At 42.2% G+C, this 25,245-nt stretch overlaps 2 protein-coding genes across 6 annotated transcripts in view; both read left to right on the forward strand.

The window, feature by feature from the left end:
* LSM14A (LSM14A mRNA processing body assembly factor) overlaps positions 1-17,943 on the forward strand; it is a 32,428-nt gene extending 14,485 nt beyond the window's left edge. The window contains exons 3-10 of one of the 4 annotated variants that reach the window (XM_039502967.1): positions 107-239; positions 2,494-2,613; positions 5,002-5,178; positions 5,534-5,599; positions 6,699-6,878; positions 12,829-12,997; positions 13,722-13,950; positions 16,039-17,943. In XM_039502967.1, the coding sequence (XP_039358901.1) occupies positions 107-239; positions 2,494-2,613; positions 5,002-5,178; positions 5,534-5,599; positions 6,699-6,878; positions 12,829-12,997; positions 13,722-13,950; positions 16,039-16,062 (1,098 nt within the window). In that variant the 3' untranslated portion in view covers positions 16,063-17,943. Of the gene's footprint in view, positions 1-106; positions 240-2,490; positions 2,614-5,001; positions 5,179-5,533; positions 5,600-6,698; positions 6,879-12,825; positions 12,998-13,721; positions 13,951-16,038 lie in introns of all 4 variants that reach the window. The other 3 variants (XM_039502966.1, XM_039502965.1, XM_039502963.1) reach the window with 3 other exon arrangements.
* A 2,512-nt stretch (positions 17,944-20,455) lies between these two features.
* On the forward strand, positions 20,456-25,044 carry SS18L2 (SS18 like 2). Of its 2 annotated transcripts, none has more exons than XM_039502991.1 (4): positions 20,456-20,475; positions 20,957-21,111; positions 22,484-22,560; positions 23,021-25,044. In XM_039502991.1, exons 2-4 carry the CDS (start codon positions 21,043-21,045, stop codon positions 23,103-23,105), a joined length of 231 nt encoding a protein of 76 aa, XP_039358925.1. In that variant the 5' UTR covers positions 20,456-20,475; positions 20,957-21,042; the 3' UTR covers positions 23,106-25,044. The 2 variants fall into 2 exon arrangements, with proteins under 2 accessions (XP_039358925.1, XP_039358924.1); XM_039502990.1 differs by lacking the exon at positions 20,456-20,475 and adding an exon at positions 20,533-20,691.
* Positions 25,045-25,245: the final 201 nt, after the last annotated feature.

The following is a 25,245-nucleotide window of genomic DNA, read 5'->3' on the forward strand; positions in this document are numbered from 1 at the left end:
TGCGATTTAGTGACTTTGTCTCTGTTCATTGAGCAGTTTAGTCCTACATTTTCTCAGCTCCTTGCATTGCAGAAGTGTATTGTATTCTATAAATATTTGTCTTCAGTCTTCACTAGGATCGTCTTCTACTTCTTCATTCCAATCTGTGGGATCCTATGGTCCTTTTGGCAGGATGCCAGCATACAGCCAGTTTAGTCCAAGTCCATTAGTGGGGCAGCAGTTTGGTGCTGTTGGAGTTGGTATGTTTACTTTTTAATATTTTGTATTTTCCTGTAAAATTAAGATGCAGAAAATGTGTATAAATGACTGGTGTATAATGGTTGTGATTTAAGTATCACTCAGACCCTTTAGCTAACCCTTTCATTTAAGGTGTTAGAGCCAGTAGTGCACCTCCTGTGAGATAAACTCCCTCCCCTACCAATGTCCTCTAGTAAAACTAGGGAAGACGACAGTTGATATTTCTAATGCTTTCTCTAGATAAACATAAACTTTAAGGAAGCACTCCTTGCATGCCTGCTTCATACATTATAAAGAAACAAAAAAGGCACAAGCACAATTTTTGTAAAATCTTTACAAGTTGAGTACCTGGGTCTCAATGGGTCCTAAAATCTGCCCTGGTTTTTGAAAAAAGAAATGAGCAAGGCCTTGTGTATGCTGGCATTCTAGTCACCAGTATAGTTGTACTGCTGTGGATGCAAGTGCCAGTGCAATTTACAGGGCTGATGTGGTGACGTGCAATGGTTGCTAGAAACTCAGGAGGTCTGTGTACAACAGAAGCAGAACTTAACATAGTTTGCACCCTTATGTTTTTTCATCTACAGAATTTGATTTGGATTGCTGAAAGAAACTAAAATGAAGAGGCAAACCTTGTTAATGATCAGGAATGTATTTTGTGGATGACCTTAAGTGTCTTGCTACATTTGGGTGCGAGCAAACTGTTTTGCAGCATAGGATATATCTAACTTAGTGTGATAGAAAAATGTACTTTTGGTAGCCCATAGAATCCTCAGTGTGAAAACTGCCATGCCTAAAACTAAGTGGGAGAAGTGTATGAGGGTACATCTTCCTCTCAGGTTTTTCTGTTACCTCTTAATAGCACGTTTTAAAATAAATAAATAAATAAAATTGAGGCTTTTTAATCAGACTTGTGCTATTTAATACCCATAACATACTTTTCATGTGTATTTGAAAAATCACCCTTGTGAAACGTACACTAGGAAGCTGGCCATGGCGTTGTATCTCGCATTTATAAAATTGTATGGCGATCAAAATTATCTCCTAAAGGGATTTTGTGCCAATACAGTTTACCACCAAATGGAAAGAAAAGTTAAATGTGTAAAGATTATTTTTGATTATTTTAAAAAAAGCACCATGCACACATTTAAAAATAAAAGTGGACTTTATAGTGGCTGTAAAACGGTATTGTGACAATTGTTTGTATCAAGAACTTCCATATCAGATGTGCTTAGTCTGAGTAAAAATGACCTCTGGATGCTACTTGCTGGTCTACAAGTTTAGCCTGTGATCTGAGATTAAAGTGTTGTTTTAGCCATTATCACTAGTAAGAAAAAAGGTTTTAGCAGGCAAATTTAACTCTTCAGTTATACGTTTGCAACCCCATTGCTTTCCATAGGTTTTAACAGATGCATCTGTTTAGAATTTAGTAAATAACTTTTTTTTAATGTAGAAGAGAACAGAATCCAGCTTTCCCCCTTGGTTGCTGTTACTCCACAGAATGAATAGGAATAAAAAGGATAAGTTTATCATTAAAGCAGTATAACTGCTTAATATATCTCCCTATGTGTGAGAACATACCATTTCACTTTTGCAAATGGGACTTTGGCTCTGCAATCTCTTATATGCATCTGAATATTTTACCTGTAGTCACTTCTCAAGGTAAAATTGTGCTTCAGCCTTTCTTGCAATAGCTTATAGAATACCCATTTATAAAAGGGAGACTGTTGCAGAAAGGTTGTGACTTTTAAGAACTCAAGGAGTCAGTCAGTAATACTTGGGAGTTCTGACTATCCATTAGACTGTAGTCCATCAGCGAGACGGAAATGTTGAATTACAACACAGATTATCAGAAAACGTACTTCATTATCTGCCAAGCTTCTGTCACCGATGCTTACTGTCCAAGCATCACCATTTTGTTTGTCAGTAGGATTCCTTAGGCTTATAAAACTTGCTGCAAGGTCACCTCATCATGATGAGATGTCCATTGCAATTTATTACTAAATCTTAACCTTGTTATCTCTCCAAAGCTGTGCAGATTTACAAGGCAAGTTACATTACATGAAGTCACAATATCTGTTGAAGAGAGTTTTTTAAAAGTGCAATTTTTGTCTATTTCAGTATTACTCTAGGATGATTAACAAAGCACTAACAATTAAGTGACTTGTCCTAATTAAAAAAAATGACATGGTACCCACAAAACAGAATAATTGAAACCAATTTTAAATCTTTACAGCTCTTTTATTTTCTTCAAAGCAGGGGGTTCCTTGACATCTTTTGGAACAGAAACTTCAGCTAGTGCTAGCTTATCCCAAAGCAGTGCAGTTGGTTCCGTCTTTACAACAGATGCCAGATCACTAAAAACACAGCTATCTCAAGGTAAGTTCTTGAGTGACTAATTGATCTTTCTTACTAATCATAGTGATAGGCCCAGTTATTGTCATTACCCATTCATTCCATTTTAATGGGACTATGTAATTGTTTATAAATCACAATAGCCAAAATATATTCCATAACAAAAGTGGCTCTGGCCAAGACAAGCAAGAAAGAGGTGTTGTCTTTGTTCCTTAACTTGCTGTATTGCATGTAGTTATAGCACTGGTCACCACCCAGAGAATTCCTTCTACAAAAAAAGTTAAACTGCTTAGTTCAGATTGTTAAAATAAACATTGAATGTAGTTAATGTGAAATTTTGTAATTGGAGAATTCCTTGATTAATTTCATAGATAGCATGATAAACATTAAGTTCTCCGATGTATATGGTCTGAGGGACTTCTCAAATTTTATTTAACCCTGTTGTGAAGTCTTTATTCCTTATGTTATGCTTTTCTTAATATCCTTGGAGCTATTCAGTTTTATTGTCAGTATCAACTACCACATTCCAAGTACCGAATCACAGAAGTATGGGACTGGGAGGGACCTCAGTTGGTCATCTGGTCCTGTCCCTTGCACTGAAGGCAATAACTGAACCATTCCTGATAGTGTTTGTCTAACCTGTTCTTGAAAACCTCCAATGAAGGAGATAACACAGCCTCCCTAGGCAGCTTGTTTCAGTACTTAACTACCGTGACTGGAAGTTTTTCCTAATGTCCAACCTAAACCTCCTTTGCTGCAATTTCAGTTTATTGCTTCTTGTCCTAATCTCAGAGGTTATGAGAACAATTTTTCACCCTTCTCCTTGTAACAACATTTTATGTACTTGAAAACTGTTATGTCTTCCTCCTCTGCTCCCTATCTTCTCTTCAGACTAAACAGACCTATTTTTTTCAATCTTGCTTCATAAGTCATATTGTTTTTTAGACCTTTAATGGTTTTTGTTGCTCTCCTTGGAACTTTCTCCATTTTGTCCACATCTTTCCTGAAATGTGGTACCCAGAACTGGATACAATACTCCAGCTCAGTCCTTATAAGCATGGAGAAGAACAGAATTACTTTTCATGTCTTGCTTAAAACACACTCCTTACAACATCTGCTTTTTAAAGTGGCATGTGGGGGGTAAGCCATTGAACCCAATAGTAATGGAAATTGCCTGGCCAAATCTCTATGGCATACTTAAACACAGAAAAGTTCAGGAGTAAAGTCTTCTGAAAATATCCTTTTATTAATGGCATTGGGGTGGTGAGGAAAAACTGAACAGCAGACTTTTTTTGTTTTTTAAGTCTTCATTTTGTTTTCCTTCGATCCTCCAGTTATTAAAAGATGAAAAAATATTTAACTTCAATTTATTTTCTGTCAAGGTTTAGGTGAACTTTGTGATCAGAGACTAACAGATTCTTCTTTTCAGGGTCCATAATAGAATCAGTTACCAAAGTTGTTATATTAATAGAAATGATGCTGCAATAACTGGGAAAGTGTGTTGAACATTCAAACTTAACTATTAAAAGAACAGCTTGGTTTTTTTTCTATGGATATATTTAAAATTGTATGGTGTTTAGAACTAACGTGTAAGATGTAGTCTTGGGTTGAAGGCTTTACCTGCCTAAACCTTCCAGTCAGGCACCTATTTGGCACTCATTCTTTGTTTCAGATCCCAGGCCTAGGTTGTGGCTTAATAATACAATAATTAAAAAAAAAACTGGGGAACGGGGGGGCAGTGGGTTGATTCACTCTCTGTAATCTCTTGGAATCTGAATCACAAGTGAGGTTTTGGGGGGGGGTTGGTTTTTATTTTCCTTTTTCTAGCAGAAATTTGTCAACATCACTCATGCTATCGTGCAGTTTATGCATGGCTGGGTGTGTCTATTCAGGAGATGCCTATGACTGTGGTAGCAAGTGTATTGCAAATCAAAACTGAAGCGTATGGACAGAACTCTGTGAAGAAGCTTACACAGCTCATCTGCCTGCTGTTCATTAATTTGTAGAACATTCACACAGCAGCACACTAACCTAATTATATAGATAGGTACAGATCTGCCATTGGGAGGGCAGTTACCTTCTACTCAGTCTTCACAGAAAGGAAGAGGGAAGAGTATTTCCTACCACCCAAACATCAGAAAATTCCATTCCATAGCTAGAACACTTGTGGCTGGGTTGGTAGGAATTAATTGTCCTACCCATTTTTTTTTCTTTTAGACTGGGGGAAGGGGAATTGCTATATATCTCTTCAGTCTGGATTAGTGGATCTGAGGGTGCAGAAATATTTATTTCCTCTTTGGACACAGCTGTCTTGACTGGTAAGGCAGATAACCCCTTCAGTCTAGATTGGTTGACTTGAGAGCAACAAATAAAATTTGTAGATAAGAAATTATCTCCCTGGTTACATTTTAGGTCATTCAAGTCCTCAGATAGACCATTTGAGAAAGAGCCCAACCATGGAACAAGCAGTACAAACAGCTTCAGCCCATTTACCTGCTCCAGCATCTGTTGGGAGAAGGAGTCCTGTGTCAGCCAGACCTTTCACATCTGGTAGCCAAAAATCTTTAGAGAATCAGGAGCACAGACGAGGTAGAACTTTGGATATTTTCCTTTTACCTGTCTTGTGCTTTCTCTTTTGAATGGTTTATGGATTCCTTTTAAGTGAGATTTTAAGGTGTATTTTTATTCATACTGCATAATGGTAGTTTATGTGCCAGTGGAGGTCTGAAATCTCATCTTTTTTACCCAATGAATTCTAGTAATCTTAACTTGTTTAATTTTTCTTAAATTAAAAAACACATTTCCGTCATTAGGGTGGGGGAATTGTTATAATTCTGTTAAGCTTTATCACCTACCTGATTTTGAAATTCTATATAACATAGCTATGTACAGAAGAATGATAAAAATATATGACTTGCTTGTCTACATTATTTTCCATCTGTAGCTGAAGCACACAAGGTTTCAAGATCAGAAAATGAGCAACTCAGAAATGAAAACAAGCGACAAATTGGTAAATTAAATTTGTTTTGAGAAAAACCTTACCTTTGTTTTGAGATGTTAATTTTAAGGCTTTAGTAGCTAAGGGTACGTCCAGACTACCCGCCAGATCGGTGGGTAGCGATCGATCTATCAGGGATTGATATATCACGTCTCATCTAGATGCGATATATTGATCCCCGAACGCGCTCTTGTCAACTCCGGAACTCCACTGGGAGAGTGGCAGTAGCAGAGTCGACAGGGGAGGACAGGAGCGCGTTCAGGGATCAATAGATCGCATCTAGATGAGACACGATATATCGATCCCCAATAGATCTACCGTGAGGATGGGAGATAAGTCGATATAAGATACGTCGACTTCAGCTAAACTATTCCCGTAGCTGAAGTTGCATATCTTACGTTGACACCCTCCTCTCCCCCCCCTCCCAAAATGTAGACCGTAGCTAAGGGTATGTCCAGACTACGGATGGGGAAGGACTCATAACTGCTCACTTTATATTAGGAAAGTGATGGGAAACTTTTTTCTCTAGTTATAATTCATAAAGCTTAAAACCATGCAGACTTTCACTGCTGTACAGAGCACAGCAATACAGAAAATCCACCTAATTAGTTTTAGGGAACTGATGGCATTTAATTATGGATGGCAACAGTAAGTATTGAAATGGGATACCAGGAGCAAAAATCATGCATAAAGGAAACACGTGCCCTGATGGCAGTGCATTAAGTAGTGATTTGAATAGTGTTGTTGTAAAAGCAAATATTAGTAACTAGATGATAAATACAGCAGGTGTGAAATGCGAAGCCCTGATCATTTATTATAGAAGTTGTCAAAGAATAAAATGTTGCAAACATCTTTAAATTCAAAACAATATTTTTTTTACTGTTTTTTCTAACTTAAATTGCTTAATCAAGGTAATCGAACATCCTCATGGAAGGCCTAACTTCTATTCTATTGTAGTATTTATTATAGGTGAATTTAAGATTGTGAGGTGCTCTCTGATATAACAGATATTTACTCACAAGAGATGCAGAAAGTTGGTGCATGAGATACAGACCTGTCATACTGGGCATTCTTAAAGTTGTGAATCTTTTCAAATCCTAAATTCTCACAGCTCCAGGTGGACCTTCAACACGAAGAGGCCGTGGTGGTCACCGTGGTGGCAGAGGACGATTTGGTATTAGGCGGGATGGCCCAATGAAGTTTGAGAAGGACTTTGACTTTGAAAGTGCAAATGCACAATTCAACAAGGAGGAAATTGATAGAGAATTTCATAATAAACTTAAATTAAAAGGTAAACTCACTTCTGTTCTAGAGTTCAGCATGGGAAAATAAGAAACAGGTTGTGTGGCTTAATAAAGCAAAGGCTCTTTTGGGAAAATTTCTTTAAAGGCCATATCATAGTAAACCTTTGCTTTCTAGAAACTGATAGATACCATGAAAAAAACCTATTTTCTAACATTTGTTTCTTTATGTATTAATGGCTTGAAAGACTTCTAAACAATATTTGGCTTAGTATTTTAGGCTGGGTTTTTAAAGAATTTTGTTTTCAATTCTGAAGTACAGAATATCCAAAATTGTGCTACTTAGCTGTAGCAGGTGTATTTTCTAGCAACCCTGTTTATGAGCAGCCTTTCTCAATAGGAAAAGGTAGTAAATGTTTGAGTTCTGGAAAGATGGTGGGATGTAGGGAAAAAATCCATGGATTATGTTCCAACTCTGGAATTTTTTTATGTATTTCAGTCCCTAGCCAGTTTTTTAAGTCAGTCAATAGTCCATTAATTCAGTACATGAAAGTCAAGTGAGATACCAAAATGAGAATTTGGAGCAAATATTTTCATTGGAGAGGAGGATATGTGTTCCTTTTTCCTCTGCCAGTGTATCCATTTGTTTGTCTTTGCCTTTCTCCTCCTCTAGGAGCAGCCAGAGGAGCAGTAGTTGTTTGAGGGATTGTACATGTCCATTCCAGTGCAGGGGTGTGCGCACTGGGGCATAGCCCTCTTTTTACCTGGTTGTGAGGGCAAGAAGGGGTGGCTTGGGGGGAAGTGGTGGTGCAGGTTTGGGGGTGGGGACAGGGGTGGCGTGAGGGCAGGGCCATGGTTTGGGTGCCGGTGGCCCCACACTTCTAGAAAGCTTTTGCTGCTCCTGGTGTGCACCCCGTGCACGGCAACTGGAAGGTTTTTTTTGTTGTTTTTTTCCTCAGTGGTATCCAACAGGTCGATTCTGGCACCCGCATGTGCTTTGCGCTCATAATGCCACTTTAAAGGACCTGGTTGACCTGTGCCCCCTTCGTTCCTTCTTACTGCCTGTGATGGTCACTAGAACTGCTCTCCTTGCTCTACAGCAAGCTATTCTCTGGACTTTTTCCTTCGGGTTTTTTTTGAACTTCTAGAGTGTAAATCGCTGAAGGAGAAGTGTCAGCTAGATTATCTAACTATCAACTGAGTTTCATCTGCTCCCAGTTCCAAGGCGTGCCCTGGTCAGTGGGCTTCAAGCCCTGTTCCTCCTGCAGCAGGGCTTTGTCTTTGAATGACGTGCATTCTAGTTGCTGAAAGTGTTGCTGTCAGATCTGCCTTGATTTTAAGCTTCATACAAAGAATGACTGGGAGGCAGGCTAATGTTCCTATTAATGGAGGCGGTGCTCATTCCTTCTTCCGAGCTGAGCCGGTTGGACTCAGCACCGAGATTCTCAATGTTGGTGAGGAGGCCTCCTCCCACTGAGCAGAAATCTCAGCACTGCTTGCCATCCTTGGCCGAGAGGGAACGTTCTCCACCTCCGCTAGGCACGGAGAGCGGAGTGCAACCTAGGTTGGACCACTCCTCTGCCTCAGTTTTGCGGGCAGCACCATTGACTCCAGCCTGTATGCAGGCACCGTTGAATGTGGTCCCAGATGAGCTGTTGACTCCGGAGGGAGAGCAGTGCTAGCACAATTGCAGTGCCATCCATTCCCGAGGTATTTGCCACAGCCAGACACCTACTGGTGCTCTAGGTACTGCCATCACCAGCAGTACGAAAGTCGTCAGCGCTGATGGGCAGGAGGGAGCAGGTAGCCCCTAGCTGCCATCCAATTCTGGGCCCCACAATACCATCCAGAGGGAAACTGACCTTGCTAATTCCGGTGCAAGCTTCCCTGCCCCAGAACCGATCTCCAACACTGGTGGGAACCGCACCTCCATTGTCCACAAAGGAAGGCTCATCCTTGGAGTCAGGTTCAATCATACCCCTGTTGCCCAAGGAGTCACCCCTATAATCCTTCCGGTCTCCCAGACCTGCCATGGACCCAGCAACAGAGGTGCCTCCGACTGCTTGGCCCGGTGGTCACTGACCTTTACCTATGTAGTGACCTCTTCTGAACCCATGGGCATTCCCCCCCCATGCCAGGGCCCCATTTGAGATGCTCCTTCTTGGTGGCCTCTGAAAGGATGACACCTGTCCCGTTGGGCAGCACGTTTTTATCAGCTCCACCCAGATATTCCAGGGTTTCGAAACAGTCCTTTTCATGGGACGCCTGAAGTCATTACACAAGTTCCTATATCGCTGGATCTTCTGTCCCCTTTTGTTTTCGAACCACCTGTTCCACTTCATCTCAGCATGGTCTCACATCACCACAGACCATGGGGTGCTGAACACCGTGGAGGTGGGTTCAGGAAACCCTCTTACAAGCAACTTCTAGCCCAGGACGTGAAAGCTCTCCTCCTGGTGGGAACCGTGGAAGAGGTTCCATAGGACTTAAGAGGGAAAGCGTTTTACTCCCGCTATTTCCTGATCCCGAAAGCCAATGGTGGTCTCAGACCTATTTTAGACCTGTGCCACCTCAACAGCTACCTCAAGATGAAGAAGTTTTCACATGGTCTCTCTAACTTCCATCATCCCCTCCCTGGATCTGGGGCCTGGTAAGCTGCCCTGGATTTAAGAGACACCTATTTCCACATTCCAATTTTCCAAGGCCACAGAAGATTTCTCACGTTTTTCATGAACCAAACCTGCCACCAATTCACGGTCCTCCTGTTTGGCTTGTTGGCAGCCCCACAGGTCTTTATAAAGTGTATGGCAGTAGTGGCAGCTTTCTTGAGAAGATGGAGAGGGGATGTGCAAATCTACCCCATCTAGGCAACTGGCTAGTCAAAGGCTGATCCAAGGCTTAAGCAGAATCTTCAGACAGTCAACTTTCCAGGCCCTGGGCCTGCTAATAAATGAGCAGAAGTCTATCTTCACTCTGATACAAAGGATAGAATTGATCAGAGTGGTTCTCGACTCCACCCAAGCCAGGACCTTCCTCCTGGAGGGCTGGTTTCAGGCAATTACATCACTAATAGCACACAACAAGAACCATCATTTCTGTCTCAGACTTCTAGGCTACGTAGCCTCATGCACGTATGTGGTGCAGTGTGCAAGGCTACACCTCAGGTCCCTTCAGGCTTGGCTTGCCTCAGTGTACTCACCAAACTGCTATTATTTGGACTCAATTCTCAGAGTCCTCCCCTGGTCTTCACCTCCCTCGATTGGTAGTGGGACCCTCTGGGGGTTTGCACAGGTATTCCCTAGTCTTGGACGCATCAGAGTTGAGCTGGGGAGCTCACGTAGGGCCCCTCAGAACCTGAGGCCTGTGGTCCCCCAGAAGAGCTTTTGTTACATGTCGTCCAAGAGCTCAGGGCAGTTTGCCTGGCGTGTCACGCATTCCTGCCTCACATTTCAAGCAAGAGTGTGCTAGTGCTCACTGACAACACCGCAGCCATGTGAAACCTAAACAGACAGGAAGAAGCGCTCTTCTCCTCCTGTCACCTGAACCTCAGCGCTCTCCACCTGACAGCATGGAAGCTCCATGGCTGAATAGAGCAGAGTTAGTCTGCTCAGAGCAGGTTTGCCAAGTCCTGTTAGGTAGCAGGAAGCCCTCTACCAGAGCTACTTACCTCACCAAGTGGAAGCGTTTTTCTGTTTGGGGTTCCCAACTCAATCTCTCACCTATGCAATTGTTGATGCAGACTGTTCTTAAGTATTTGCTACACCTAAAACAGCAGGGTTTCATCAATTAAGGTACATCTCGCAGCAATTTCTGCATTCCACACTCACCCCCAACCCCGTAGATGGCCTATCTATTTTCTCGCGCGAGACGTCCATTTGTTTCCTCAAGGACCTGGAAAGGCTATACCCTCAAATTCTGAGCCCCATACCCCTGTGGGACCTAGACCTGGTTCTATCAAAACTCACAGGCTTCCCATTTGAGCCACTGGCAATGTGCCCCCTGTCATACCTTTCCTGGAAGATGGCCTTTCTGGTGGCTATTACTTTGGCCAGAAGAGTCTCTGATATCTGTGCCCCTAAATCAGAGCACCTGTCCATGGTCATCTTTAAGGATAAGGTGCAGTTGCACCCTCACCCTGCTTTCCTTCCGAAGGTAGTTTCACAGTAATCAAAGGCAATTATCCTACAGGTTTTCTACCTGAAACCACATGTGACTAGAGAGGAGCAACATCTCCATTCTCTAGATGTCAGATGTGCCCTAGCATTTTATATTGATAGGACCAAACCATTCCATAGATGATAGGATGAAAGGCCTCCCCATCTCTGCTCAGAGGATCTCCTCCTGGATCACATCATGCATTCGTACATGTTACGAACAGGCAGGTGTTGGACTGCCAGCTATCCTGACTGTCCATTCCATGAGGGCGCAAGCTTCATCAGCGGCGTTTCAGGCCTGGGTCCCTATCTAGGACATCTCCAGAGCAGCGACTTGGTTGTCAGTGCATACATTTTTCTACTCACTGTGCCATTACTCAATGAGCCAGGGCTGATGCCATTTCCAGACACGCTGTTTTACAGTCCAACCTAACCTCCTGTGTTACTGCTTGGGAGCGACCTACAGTGGAATGGACATGTCTGTGCAATCACTTGAAGAAAAAATAGTTACTAATCTTTCTGTAACTGTTGTTCTTTGAGATGTGTTGCACATGGCCATTCCACAACCCGTCGTCCTACCCCTCTTCAGAGTTAGCTGGAAAGAAGGAACTGAGGGGCGCAGGTTGGCTGGGCGCTTATACTGGGGCTATGAGTGCACAGCACTAGCGAGCACCCAACGGGATACCACTGAGGAATAAACTTCTGGAGACTGTGCTTGGAGCGCACACACATCCTTAGAGTGGAATGGACATGTGCAGCACATCTCAAAGAAAAACAGTTATGGAAAGGTTAGTAACTGTTTTTAGAGCTCTGTAGTGCAAGAGTTTAAAATGTGGGGTCTGGCAAAATATAAAATCAGATTTTTTGCAGCCATTTCTATGCAGAGAGGGCGTCTTCACAGCCCTTTTACTGGTGGTGGTCTGTCTTAGGTAGATATGTCTTGAACGAAGATGCTGCTTTGCATGTTCATTTGAGGAAGTATGTGCAGTGTATGGCAGTAGACCAGTAAAGGTTACTAACACATAGTGCTAAGGGGAATTGTTGTAAATATTTAACATTGGTGTGCAAAAAGTTCAGCTTTTGATGTATCATTTTTATTTTTTCCTTTTTTGGCAAGGCATTGAGATCCAAGCAAGACAATTTAACTTTTGGGGACTATTACAGAACCGGCTAACTTAGCAATGCACTATAACATTGCAGTGGAGTCCTCTATAGTATATCAGAAGTTCTTTTGATAAACCTCAACCCTTAAAGAGGATGAAGAGGCAAAGTTTTTTTAATTAATTATATGTTCTGTTCTTGTATGTTAAATAATACAGATCTTTAGTCCTGTTAAGAATCTAATAAATTCACACTTCCAAACAAGTATAACACACCTCCATAACTATAAAATGATTTTAATATCTCCCCTACTAATACCACTTCATTTAATCTGCAAAAAATCAAGTGGGCCTCAGTCCACTGGACAGCAATAACACAAATCCTAATTTAGAAGGTCTAGTTAATAGATGGCTACAGTTGTGACTGTTACATTTGGATACTCACCTTCTCTCAATGGAGTTATCTTATGGTTATTCCCATGTATTAGATCTTCCAGAAGTTCCCCTCTAAATTATGAGTCATAACTAACTGCTATATATGTTCTTTCATATGGGAACCATATGAAGGTCAGATTTTTTTTTAAAAGGTGGAACAGTGTGTAATGTTTAGGCTTTAGGATTTTTTTGTATTTTAAAAATTCGTTCTTTTATTATAGGACTAGATTTTTGTCACAAGTTAGTGTTGGCCTTTTCTGTTAAATCTTATTGGAATGGAGGAATTCTGATTGTTTTTATTTTTCTAGAAGATAAACTTGAGAAACCAGAGAAGCCTGTAAATGGGGAAGATAAAGGAGACTCAGGTGTTGACACCCAAAACAGTGAAGGGAATGCTGATGAAGAAGATCCACTTGGACCCAACTGCTACTATGACAAAACCAAATCCTTTTTTGATAACATCTCTTGTGATGACAATAGGTATGTCTGCAATGGAAAGCCCATTATTCTCCTCAGTGCATGTCTGTTTCATAATATAGTGCATCAGCATTAATTTGTTTATAGTTTAAAAATGAAGTTCATGACTATGGTTGGAAAGCAACCAAAGTACAAGTGGGACTTGAAATTTCCCAGTATAAAAATATGCAAAATAAAACACAGGTCCTTTGATGGAGTGATGCACTTTTTGAGAGTTGATTCAGCGCTTTCCCGGTGATGCACTGATAGGAGGAAGGACAAGAATTTAGATTTCTATAACTTCTTTTCACCAGTTGGAGGTTCAGTGCTGTTTCAGTGCCATCAGATAGAGAAAATAGAAAACTAAGGCCTGACTTCAAGTTTCCTGGTACTAATTTTCTCAATTTCCTGTTTGAATCAACATAGAGCCTTTGTAATTGTGCAGAATGTAGTCTACACAAGACAGCGTTCCATCTTAAAGTGAAATTCTCAGTGCAATATTACAGTATATAGCTACAGCAAAACATTCCTTTTCATTATACTAAAAGGATTGTGCCAGGCATTCAAATACCTACAAATAGGTATCACATCAAGCAAAACTTAAATATAAAAGATAAGCAGAAGTGTTTCATTTTAGTGCCTTTTGTGGTGACTTGGGTGCTGCTGGACAGGCTCTCTCATTGTAGGCTGTTTCAAAATGAAAGTTTAGATGCATTTTAAAGGGCTCTTACCGCTTTATATGTGATAGAGAACGGAGACCAACCTGGGCTGAAGAAAGAAGGTTAAATGCGGAGACTTTCGGCATACCACTGCGTTCAAATCGTGGTCGTGGCGGCTACCGCGGTAGAGGAGGAATTGGTTTCCGTGGTGGCAGAGGACGTGTGGGTGGAAGAGGTGGCTTCGGCGCTCCTCGAGGTTTTCGTGGCGGATTCAGAGGTGGTCGTGGAGGCAGGGAGTTTGCTGACTTTGAATATAGGGTAATAATATACTTTATATTTAATATAATTTTGTTTAGTGCAATTTGAAGGGTTTTTTGTTCTTGTCTTAGTTACATCCTTAATAAGAATTTAGGCCCTAATCCAATGCCCTTTGGGATTGTACAGTCAGGAAAGGCAGTTGGAACAGAGGCATTTCTTAAGCAGTATTCTGAAAATACAAGGATTTGAAGAAGAGGGTTGAACTCTTTTTGTAGCTTAAACTCCTTTACTGCAGAATTCATCACCCATTTTTAACCTTTCACAGTAAACAAAATAAATATTAGAAGCTTTAAAATTATTTCCATAGTTCTGGTATTTTCTTTGATGGAGAAACACAGTTTTCTAAGACAGCAGTAAGCCACTGTAAGCTCTCATCCTGCTCAAGCATTTCATACTCAAGTTACCTCTAGTCTTCCACAAAAACTGTTCTTTAGGGATTAAATTCACTCCCATACTGAGGGGTCAGCACAAGGCCTATGCAGTTGTTAAATTCCACTTAAACCCTCAGAGTAGGATGTTAGTTGAGCTTAGAGATGCAGATGCCTTGAGTTGGCCTTCTGCAGAAGTCTCATTTCAACTCTAAAAAATCAAACTGAGAATTAAGGCTATGGCCAAAACAATTTCTGGTGTGCTTATAAATTGCTCTTATGTAAGGTCTGATGAAGATGATTATTTTCACTTTTTGACATTATAAAAACTGCAATGGAATGCTGCACAGGGATAGGAAGAACTTGGAAGAAAGGGAATTTCCCACGTCATCCACTCTTGAACTGCAAAAATAGGTCAAATTTATCCATACTTCTTTGCTGCCTTAATTTAAGTGTCTTAATGATATACATATAACAGTAAGAAAGCTTGAAGTCCCCCTAAGCATAAGATGAGACAGTAGTTGCCCAACTGAAATAGTTTGTGTTCAGGATGGGCAGAGCCACTGAGTTAGGTGAGAAGTGGAGTCCTCCCCCAAAGTATATAAACTCTAAAACCACCACCTCAAAAACTTACATGATGTACTCCTTTGGAGTCATGATTGAGGGGCAGAGCAGGTGGACATCCCTAAGTATCAACTGCCAAGTGATGCATTTAGTTAAAGGGACACTTCAGATAGATTTGGCACTTTTTTTTAAGGATTTTTGCTTTATTTTTACTAAGAACCATAATTGGCCAGATCTTTTGCTGGGATAACTAGTCATAGTTCCATTGATTCCAATATTGAAACTTTCATAACGTCACTATTCCAGTGAAAACCACTTGTATGGGAACTGCACATTTTCCCAAATGTTGCATTGCTGCTCTAGAACCAGAAAGTTAGTCAGACCAGAAAAAATACTAAAGTGACAGTTTATTATCCATGCTGAGTGCCATACATCAAGTAAACAAAAATAGATAGGCTTACTTCTATGTTAAAATTCTGGCCCAGGTTGCATACGTGTTCTTGTGATAGTTCACTTGGGAAGGGAGGGGAGGCAGTTGTCAATTAGAAATTTTCATGATATTTTTCTGGTTCATTATGGAATCCTGAATTTTCTTGCATTGGTACAACTTCCTGACTGTGTCAGGCATGCTTCACAAGCTGGTAGGGGTTAGTCCTTCCTGACTGTGTCAGGCATGCTTCACAAGCTGGTAGGGGTTAGTCCTTCCTGACTGTGTCCTGCATGCTTCACAAGCTGGTAGGGGTTAGTCCTGTAGTTTTGAGCTCCTTTGGGAGCTGAGCATGCTTTATCCAGTCAGTAGCATTGATATGGAGTGAGGCAGCATCTGAGGCTTGAGCAGAAGCAGGTGCATAATGCAGCAACTAGGCTGACTGGAAAGTTGATATATCTTTACATAATCTATAATGCCGTAAGTGTTTCCAAGCCTGGATGACGAGCCTCCATGAAGTGTGCCAGACTACAAGGGGTGCATTGAATAGAAGTTAAATTAATTATAAAAAGCCATTTTTCTGTGGTTCTGTTAATAGCCTTTGGGAAAAATACTGTGATGTCTGTCTTTTGTGGCTATCTAACATCAATTAATCACTTTCCATATTCTCAAACTAATTTGACTACAAATATGTTTGAACAAAATATAACATTCTGATGTCTCTTCTAGAAAGACAACAAAGTTTCTGCATAGTCTACAAGAAAGCTGGAACCAGGTGAACTTCTAGATCTTCATGGTCAAGAGAATTAGTTTGTCTTTGCAAAGAATGAAGTTAATTTGCTGTATACTTGTCACCAGCACTGGGATTTAACTATTTAATTTCAAAGGGGGGTAATGCAGTTACTTTTTGAAAAATGGCCATCTTTGAAAAAACAAGGAGCATTAAATATATTTCAGATAGAAGGGTAAGTAATTTCTTATGTATAGTTAGCTATAAAGCAGTACTTCGATGGAATTTAAGTATTTTTTCATCACTGAAAGGATTTTTCTTATTACTAAACTGTATTTAATAATTGCCGCAAGTTACAAGGACAATTGTATGCAGAAGGCCGTCGATACTGTGAGTGTTTTTGATCCACTGAAGGTTGTTTTTTGGAAATCCTGTAATATCCCTTTTGAGATAGTTGTACTTTGTCAACTAGGGTGCTGGACAGTAGAAAACTTGTTTTGTCAGACAGATATGTACACACAGTAAATATTGTTTCTTAGGCAAAGGAAACTTTTTATATAGTTGTAAAATTCCATTATATCCCATTGCCAAAGAAACATTACAAACTTTGTATAGCTGTATAAAAAGCAACTAATTTTTTAAAGAATAAACATTTTTAAGTCAGCAAACCTACTATGTTATTGCAAAAGTTGATATGCTAAAGAACACTGAGTTAGTTTTTCTTAGTAGCTTTTCAGGCTTTAAATTTTTGGTTTTTACATTTGGATTATAATGAAGATTTGAAAATGTTCTTCCATTATACAAAACTGGATACTCTTCTTTCTTGCAAGAACTTCATTTTGTAATGTCTGGCATATCACAGGATTTGACCAAATTAAGATTTTTCAAATAAGAACAAAAAACATTTTGTTATATGTCAGGACTTGCAATTAATTTTACTTAGTAGTAAATATTCACTTTTTAAAAAATGGACCAGGCGTATGAGTTAATATGCTCCTTCTAAAATGCTTGGGATAAAAATATGCCTCTGTGTCAATTCTTGAAATGTTAACTTTGTTGTAATACCAGTAGTCATAATCAATTTAAAGAGAATTCTTAGTGTTTGAAGTTGTTTGCATTTTGATAGACTCTAGCTTGGAGACATTAAAAATTCTGGTTGTTAGACCACTGAACCCACAAATGACTTGGTATGGATTTTTTTGTCAATTCTAAATTACTAGTTACAACTTTTTGATATGTTTAAGTTATAATTGAAAAAGGAATCTGGTAATTTGCATTTGTATATGTATATGAAGGCCACAGGAATAAAGGGATCCAAAGATTAAAATGTTTTGATCTGATTTGCTGATTTTTTGTTAACTTTTATCCTCAATGTTCAGTGGTGATAAAGATGTGGAAAACTGCACTGTTGGAAAATTGGAATATTTAAAAGTGGTTGATAGACTCTTATCTTAATTTTATATCTTTTTGTATAGCACTACAAGGAAGTATTTTGTAATTGGTTTCCTTATTAAGGTCCAGTATTGGCAGCCGTAGAAGTTAGATAATAATATTGTTTAGTAATGTTTTTTGCATGTTAACAACAATGCCTTTTTGGGAACCACAAATCATGATCCTGAACAACTTCTGAGGTTTTTGAACATAAAGGCAAGTGCTGTACTGTTGCAATAACCATGTATACTGTATGAGGTGTCCCAGGCTTATTTAAACAAGAGAAATTGTAAATATTACCAATGATACATGCTGTGAAGGTCTGAGTTGATGCATCTTCCCCAACTCGTTTGGGTTACTAATTGGGGTGTTTTGTACCCCAGTAACTAGCAGCATGGCATACCTTCAGTGTACTTTGCTACATGAAAGTAAGGTTTTTATTTTAAGGCAGAATAAACAGTTCAATAAAATCAGTCTTTCTGAAAATTCTTTCTAGTTCTAGTAAAACTGGAGTAGGAGGAACAGATTAATAATCTGTTTTCCCAAGCAGATGTACAGAAGAACTGTGCTCTTCCCCCTTCATGATGGAAGCAAGGTAGCAGCAACTACCTCAGGCTCCTCTGTTCCCTCTAATCCTGTTTTCCACTTTCTTCCTTTTCAAGCAAAGGGACAATTTAGACAAAGGCAATACTAAGGAGAGGGGAAAACAAAAGAATAAGAAAAAAAAGTATTGTTTTTACAGTTCTTTTAAGCAAGCTAGAGGAAGAACATGTGTGAAAGAAGGGAAGCTTACCCTCCTGTGGTTGCTTCCACTTGGGGGCCCAGCAGTCAGTGCCAGCTAGAGATTCAGTGCTTCCCCAGACCAGCTTCTATTAACCCACTCCCTGTTCAGGCTGTCCTGTGGTGTCCATCTTTTAAGATAAACTCTACTACTCTGGGCCTTCCCTTCTTTTTCTTTCCAAAGCAAGTCAGAGCCTCCTGGGCCTCTCAGGTTACCTGTGTAATCCCATTAGCATCAAGTTAATAAATTGAAAACAGTGGTATTGCACAGATATAGAGAATAATTCAAGCTGTAGAATTTTTATTATGGGTGCTGTATGAAAGAAACAGCCTGAATGTCAGTGTGAGTGTGAAAAATCTGTTTGCTAGGCGCACCACACAGCAGAATATTATTGACTTTTCAGGGTAGAGCTATATTTTTCTACCATGCTACTCCTTATAAATGACAAACTCCCAGAATCAAATTTATAAAGCCCCTAACTTACGTCAGTTCATGTCCTCCTTAATGACCTGTGATGCCTGCAGACTACTGCCAATTGATAAGAATTAGGCAGGTGGTGAGCTACAGTTGGTGCACAGCTTTCTGAAAATATAGCAATAATACAGGCACCCTAATGGTGTTTCACTGACCTGGTGCATCTCTTCCTCAAACTAGATTGCTGTCATTTTCTATGGTGCCTAGCATAATTGGGCTACTAGCTGCTACTGTCACTCTCTCTCCACTTTCCCTTATCTGAAATAAGCAGAACTTGGTGATCACCTTGTCATGCTGCAAAAGCTTTTGATTTGACTGGTTGTGGGAGGATGAAGGTGTTTCCAGATGTGGTGTCAAATGAAAAGCTCCTCTTCCCTTGTTTCTGATTTGCTCAGTGGATGAGTTAGTTTGATGGTTCTTCTTGGACTCCCAGAACTCATTAAATCTAGTTACCAAAATGCCCTGCAATTTGCTTTCTAAGAAGGGCTTGCCTACAGCCCTCTTTTCCCTCTTCTCATCCTGTGGTGTCTACTACTCCCCATACAAGAGTGTTTCCATAGACTCTACAAGATAAGTCAGTTGATTATTTCTCCTTCTAGTTGTTCTTAACCATTACAGGTGCTTTGGAATTCAGCTGTGGATACTAGATATCTTCTATGTAGCTAACTATGAAATACTACTTCCCTTCTCATTTTCAAACCCCTCTTGTATTCACATTGCAGTTACTTCTCCAATACCGTTCCACTTGCTGACCTGATTTTTGTGGGAAGACAGCCTGAAATTACGCAACACAACTTCACTGAATAATGTACCAGCTGATTTTGTCTGTCTTTTTTAAAAAAAGATCTGCAATGTAGAAATATTCTAAAAATGCACAAATTAAATGTCTAATTCATACTACTCCTGGGCCCTGGGAAAAGACATGTGGCCAAAATATGGGGGGGGGGGGACGGACGACACACGACTGATTTAATTACCCTCCAACAGTTAGACTGGAAAGGGGTGTGTGATTTAGACTTTAACATTTCTAGCCAGAAGTTTGAAAACAGAAAGCGGTTATAGCTGCTGCAGCAAATAACAGGTAAGAGTTCACACCTTACTGCAATGCAGTTTTCTTATAAGGGAGGATCTGCACCACTCTAAAACTTACAGCTTTCAGCATGCATAGAAGATGTAAGTATTCATAAAAAGTCATTTTTCCGCTTGAAAATTGAATCTGCATTTCTAAAAAATAGAAACATGTGAGGGGGGAAAGTGCTGTGTGTGTTAATTCCACTTGTACTGCTGTTCAATCACAGCTGAGTTAGTTTTGAGCCTTATTACTAATGATGGAGGAAGTGGGTTTGAGCTCCTCAGGGGAGAGTCAGAGCAAAGCTCCCCTGTGCACCTGCGGCAGGAATGGCGGGCTCTGCCGGATACTTCGTACAGAGCTGGGGCAGGGGGGGCTTTGCCGGCGCGTCCCCGCGGAGCTAGGTGCAAAGCGGAGCCCAGGGGCCTCTCCCACTTAACCGTGGCGGCGCCGGGCTGTGGCCTATGCAGAGGAGGCCTGGGCCAGGCCCGGCTGGGGTGGTCCTATCCGCGGGGGGTGGGGAGGGGGCAATACTAGCTGTTTACAAGGGTTCAGAGTAGCTGCCGTGTTAGTGTTAGTCTGTATCCGCAGAAAGAACCGGCGCCCCTGTGGCACCTGAGGGACTAACCCGTTTATTTCAGCAGGAGCTTTCCTGGGCTACGAAGCAGCTGAACTAAACGGGTTAGTCTCTAAGGTGCCACAGGGGCGCCCGTTCTGTTTACAAGGGAGATCCCCGCCCCCGTTTGGGGCGGCAGGTTGGGAGCGGCCGGGGCGGAGCCAATCAGAATCTGCCGCAGGAAGGGCTGGGGCTGGGGCCGGCGGCGCGTGATTCCCAGCTGCCCTTGCGCGGGGAGAGAGGCCGGCCCGGTACCTGCCGGCGGTTTGGAAGTGAAGCCGGTGAGTCGGGCTGTACCACCCCGGCCCGGGGGGGGGGGGGTTCGCTGGTCCTGTCCCCGGCCCCCCGCCCTCTCGAGACCTCAGCGGGAGTCAGCGCCCCCCTGCCCCCGCTCTGTGGCTCTAGCAGGGAGCGCGCCGTCCCACGCACTAGTGGCGGCCGCGCTGCAGCGCGTGCACGGGGCGGATGGAACCAGTCGCCTGGAGGGGGGAGGAGGCGATAGAGGTTTTGTTTACAACGTTGCTTCCCCCCCCCTTGGGTTTGCAGGTGGTGGTAGCGACCTGTGGGCGGAGCTAAGCGGAGCCTGTGGCCGGGAGAGAGGCCGGAGCGCACGGAGCTGGCGCCTCGGGGCCATGTCGGTGGTTTTCGTGCCGGAGCGGCTGCGCGGGAAAGCGGAAGTGACGCCAGAGACCCTGCAGCGGGTGAGTGTCCGGCCCCGGCCCCGCCCCTCGAGCCCCCCGCGTGCGGGGCCCGTTCCCCGCTTCTCCTTGGGCCGGCTCTGGCCGCCGCGCCCGCGTCTCCCTCCCCCGCGGCATTACTGCCAGTAGCGGGCGGCTCGCGCCTGGCCCATGGGGCGCACCGCGGAGCCGCGCCCGGGTCATCCCTACGGTACCTGGGACACTTGCCAGCCGCCCCTGCCCCTGGGTCCCGTAGCTGTGCAGCGCCGAGCACCTGGCAGCCTCGAGCCCTATTGCAGCTCGGGCGGCGGGCGGGGTCTCGACACATGTTGTTAGTGGCCTCAGCGTGGCCACCAAGTCTTGCTGGTGCCCCTTTGATCAGTTGTCTGAAAACGCTTCACTTTAGGGAAAACTAAGAAATATGCACAGACCCGCGGCCGAATCATCGTGGTTTGTTGGTCGGGTTTTTTGTAGCCTCAACGACAATACTATAGAAATGGCGCCAGAGCAATTTCTATAGCGGAGATGCTGAGAGCCACTGAAACGGCGAAGCCCTTTTTCGACCTTGTTCCCCACCCCCTCGCCCCTGCTCACACCTGCCTCCTAGGGCTGGGGCTGGGCGCAGGGCCAAGGCTCTGGGATGGGGGGGCACGGACAGGGGTAAGCGGGCTGATGCTGGGGGCAGGGCTGCCAGACAGGACCCCCGCCTGCGGGGCAAGGAGCTGGGACCCCAGACCCTGCATAAAACCTGAGAGCGCTGCAGCACCCCCCCTGCCTGTAGTTCCTGCGCCTATGGAATGTACCGTTGTGTTTTGGTGCCCTTGGCCCCTGCTGCCTCCCCTGGGTCCCACTGCCTCTCCTCAAGGCCCTGTTGCTTCTCTTCTCCCCATCCCCACCCCATTGCCCTGAGCACACCCAAGGCTCCTTTACCAGCTCTGCTGGCCAGAGCCAGAACCCCATGGCTGGATCTGGGGTGGGGAGGGGCGAAGCCCCAGAGCCATACCACCCTGTGGGGCTGGAGCCATGCAGCTGGAGCCTCCAGCTGAAGGTGGGGAGGGTGAAGCCCACCCCAGGAGTTCCCCAGCTGAAGCCCCCTCCCCCCCCCGGTGCTGCTTTGCCCCCTCTCCCATCTGTGCCAAGGAGGCGGTCATGGCCACAGGAAAAACTCCTGGTGGCTGCATTTGAGAAATGCTGTTCTAGGCCCTAGTCTACTACAAATAAACCACAGCCTGCAAACCTAAACATGAGAGAGGTGCAGGAAAATATTTTCAGCCCAATTATCATAAAACAGGTAGAACCAGCTAACAGAAGGGAATTTTTGCAGTTACTATAAATAACTTATAACAAGATTTCAAGCACCTGTAGCAGAAGCAAAGCCCTAACTTGTTTATTTTAGTTACTAGATGAAAACGATCAGCTGATTCGATGCATTGTAGAATATCAAAATAAAGGAAGAGCTACAGAATGTGTGCAGTAAGTAAACTTATTCCAAAATGCAGTCCCTGTACGTATAGAAAAGCTAGTAGTTTAGATGCCCAGCACACTGTGAAATTTGTCAGAAAATGTTTTATAGAAAGTTTTTGGCTTAAAATAAGCCTTGTTCAGTCACATCAAGATACTGCATCATCAGCTGAAAAATAAGCCATGGAAGTCTCATCTTTAGGATGAAAGTGAGTTGGAGAAGGTATATGGGGAGTTGGGTGGAAGAGAGAGAAAATAAGATATTGGTGGGGGGTGGTAATTATTTCCCAAGAGTGAGTTTTTCCATTTTGGGTGTGTAGTAGGTGACCTAAGATAGCATTTATTTATTGTAAATATGCATGACTACTTCAATTCTATCTAGGCACAGCCTGCCCTGATCTCTCTAGTGTAGGGAATACAATTATCAAGTCTTGTTCCCTTTTGAATTTTCCAAACTTTTTTCCTCTCATAGGTACCAGCATATCTTGCACAGAAATCTTATTTATTTGGCTACTATTGCTGATGCAACTCCAGCCAGTGTACAGAAGACTGACTGATCCTACAAACTTGAACACCCATCAGTGGTGCCTGTATAAAGCATGGAGACGTGATTGAATTGGGGGAATTCTGAGGCTAAGAGGGATACAACATTGCCTCATTTTGTCTGACTGGCTAAGAGCAAGCTTTGATAGGGATCAGCTGGGAATCCAGGGGCCAAGATTGATGGGCATTAGGGAATAGATTCCTATAGCAATAGAGTTGCTGTAGCCTGGCATCCTGTTAGTGATGAGCTGATAAATATGTGGAAGATCCCTTGAACTAGTCTTCCCCTTCCTTGGTGGTTTTTTTTTTTTTGAGAAACATACACCTTATTTAAAAGTGCTACTGCCTAAGTTTTTCATGCTTCCTTGAGTGGTAGGTGATAATGGGGAGTAGGAAATCAAGCTACAGTGACACTAAAACCCCCAAGCAACCTGAATTTCTTCATGTATTCTTTTGGAAAATGAGCATATTAAGGTGATAAATGATGACACTGGGTATCAGAGGGCAGGTTCAGTTTTAGAAAAGGCTCAAGTTCTAACCCACTTACCCAGGAGAAATAGTGAGATAACTGGAGGTTGTCCAGGACTTGCTGCCTTCATTATAGAATTGCAGTAACAGCCAGAAACTCCAAGCAGAATTAGGGCCTCATTATGGTGCCTGCTGTGTAAAGCTATATGCCCTGAAGAGCTTACAGTCTTTGTCTACTCCGGTACCACTTATTGGACCATGAGGTTAAGGAGGATTATGACTGCTCCCCTGACTAGGCTCAGGCTTTTCCAATTTTCATTGCAATTCCCCACATCATCTAAGTTAGCCCAGAGAATGATAGTCAGCATGGCTGTTTGGTCGGGGAGGACTGTAGCTTAAGTCTCCCTTAGTGTCCTATCCCTCTTCCACTCACTTGTCACTTATTGGGCATACTGTAGTTCTCAAGAATGCATCTAGTTGCAATACTCACTTTAGAGAATTATTGTCAGTGGCCTGAAAGAAAAGCAAACAGTTTAAGTTTGCCATTCCTGCCTCCTCCTGGTTAAACCAAATGTGTCTACAACTCATTTCCCATTTGTCTAAGTTTGTGAATTTACAAATTCCACAGTAAAACTGGTATAATTATACTTGACTTGCTTTGGCATTGGGCATTGCAGAAATCAGAAGACATTTATTCCTTCCCAGTGCATCCCCTCTGAGCATGTCTTCATGGGCCAGGTATCCTGGAAAGGGATTCAGACTTGGATCTCAGTTGGCAGTACAGCTGACACTTGGCTCTAATTAACTCTTTAATCTACAAGATTGAGCATTATGGATAATGCTGTTTGCTACATCATAGGTTAAGTATCCACCTGTTTCAATAATTTTACTTATGATTAGTGAAAATATTTTCATTTAAATTGTAAAAATCTTATTTTTGCAAGACTCCAAGATGGCAAAAATGCAGGGTTAGGAATTTGTCAGATGCAATACAGGGACCCATCTGGCTGCACATCCGATTACAATATGATACTATGTAGATTGAACTAAAGCTCTTTCTAGTAAGCAAAAGCACTTTTGGGATTAGTATGAAACCCTACTCATGCAACGAGTGAGTTAGAGGAAACCTACTTTACTTCTTGTAGACAAATCTAAATGCGATTTCAAACTATGGAACTGGCTTGAATATTTGGTTCCCTCCCAAACATGAAAGTTTAATCAAATATTCTGAGGCGCTTCTAATTTTCCAACAAAAGGAACAGCTGACTTTTGTCTTGAAAACAGATTAATTAAGGAAATAAGTAATTTAAACTTTTTCAGAAATAGTATGTAGATATCTATTTATCGAAAACACTAGACAAATGAGTTTTATATCTCCATTTAAATATTTTATAAGGGAATACTCATTTCAGTAATGTCTAAAGTATTACTTTAACTTGCTTGAAAATGTGTTAGATATTTTGTAATAAAATCTGGTAACAAGCATCTCTGAATTCATTCCTTTGATATCAGTGTAAAGACTACTTGATTTTTAGCAGCTTTTCTCCTTAGAATGAGTTGTCATGTACAGGTATTTCGTTGCACATTTCAGATTTTTGTATTCCAGTCACACAGAGTAATTTAAATGGAATAGCACCACTCTATACCTTTGTCCAAAAGCAAAGGTTATTAGCCATTCATAGATTT

Source organism: Mauremys reevesii, linkage group 16 (assembly GCF_016161935.1).
Source record: "Mauremys reevesii isolate NIE-2019 linkage group 16, ASM1616193v1, whole genome shotgun sequence".
NCBI lineage: Eukaryota > Metazoa > Chordata > Testudines > Geoemydidae > Mauremys > Mauremys reevesii.

What these genes read in the sequence shown, in the direction of transcription:
- SS18L2 (XM_039502991.1), top strand. Translation starts at nt 21,043, where the DNA reads ATGTCGGTGGTTTTCGTGCCGGAGCGGCTGCGCGGGAAAGCGGAAGTG. An exon ending in CGCCAGAGACCCTGCAGCGG is followed by an intron (nt 21,112 to 22,483) that starts GTGAGTGTCCGG and finishes TGTTTATTTTAG; the next exon opens with TTACTAGATGAAAACGATCA. An exon ending in AGAGCTACAGAATGTGTGCA is followed by an intron (nt 22,561 to 23,020) that starts GTAAGTAAACTT and finishes TTCCTCTCATAG; the next exon opens with GTACCAGCATATCTTGCACA.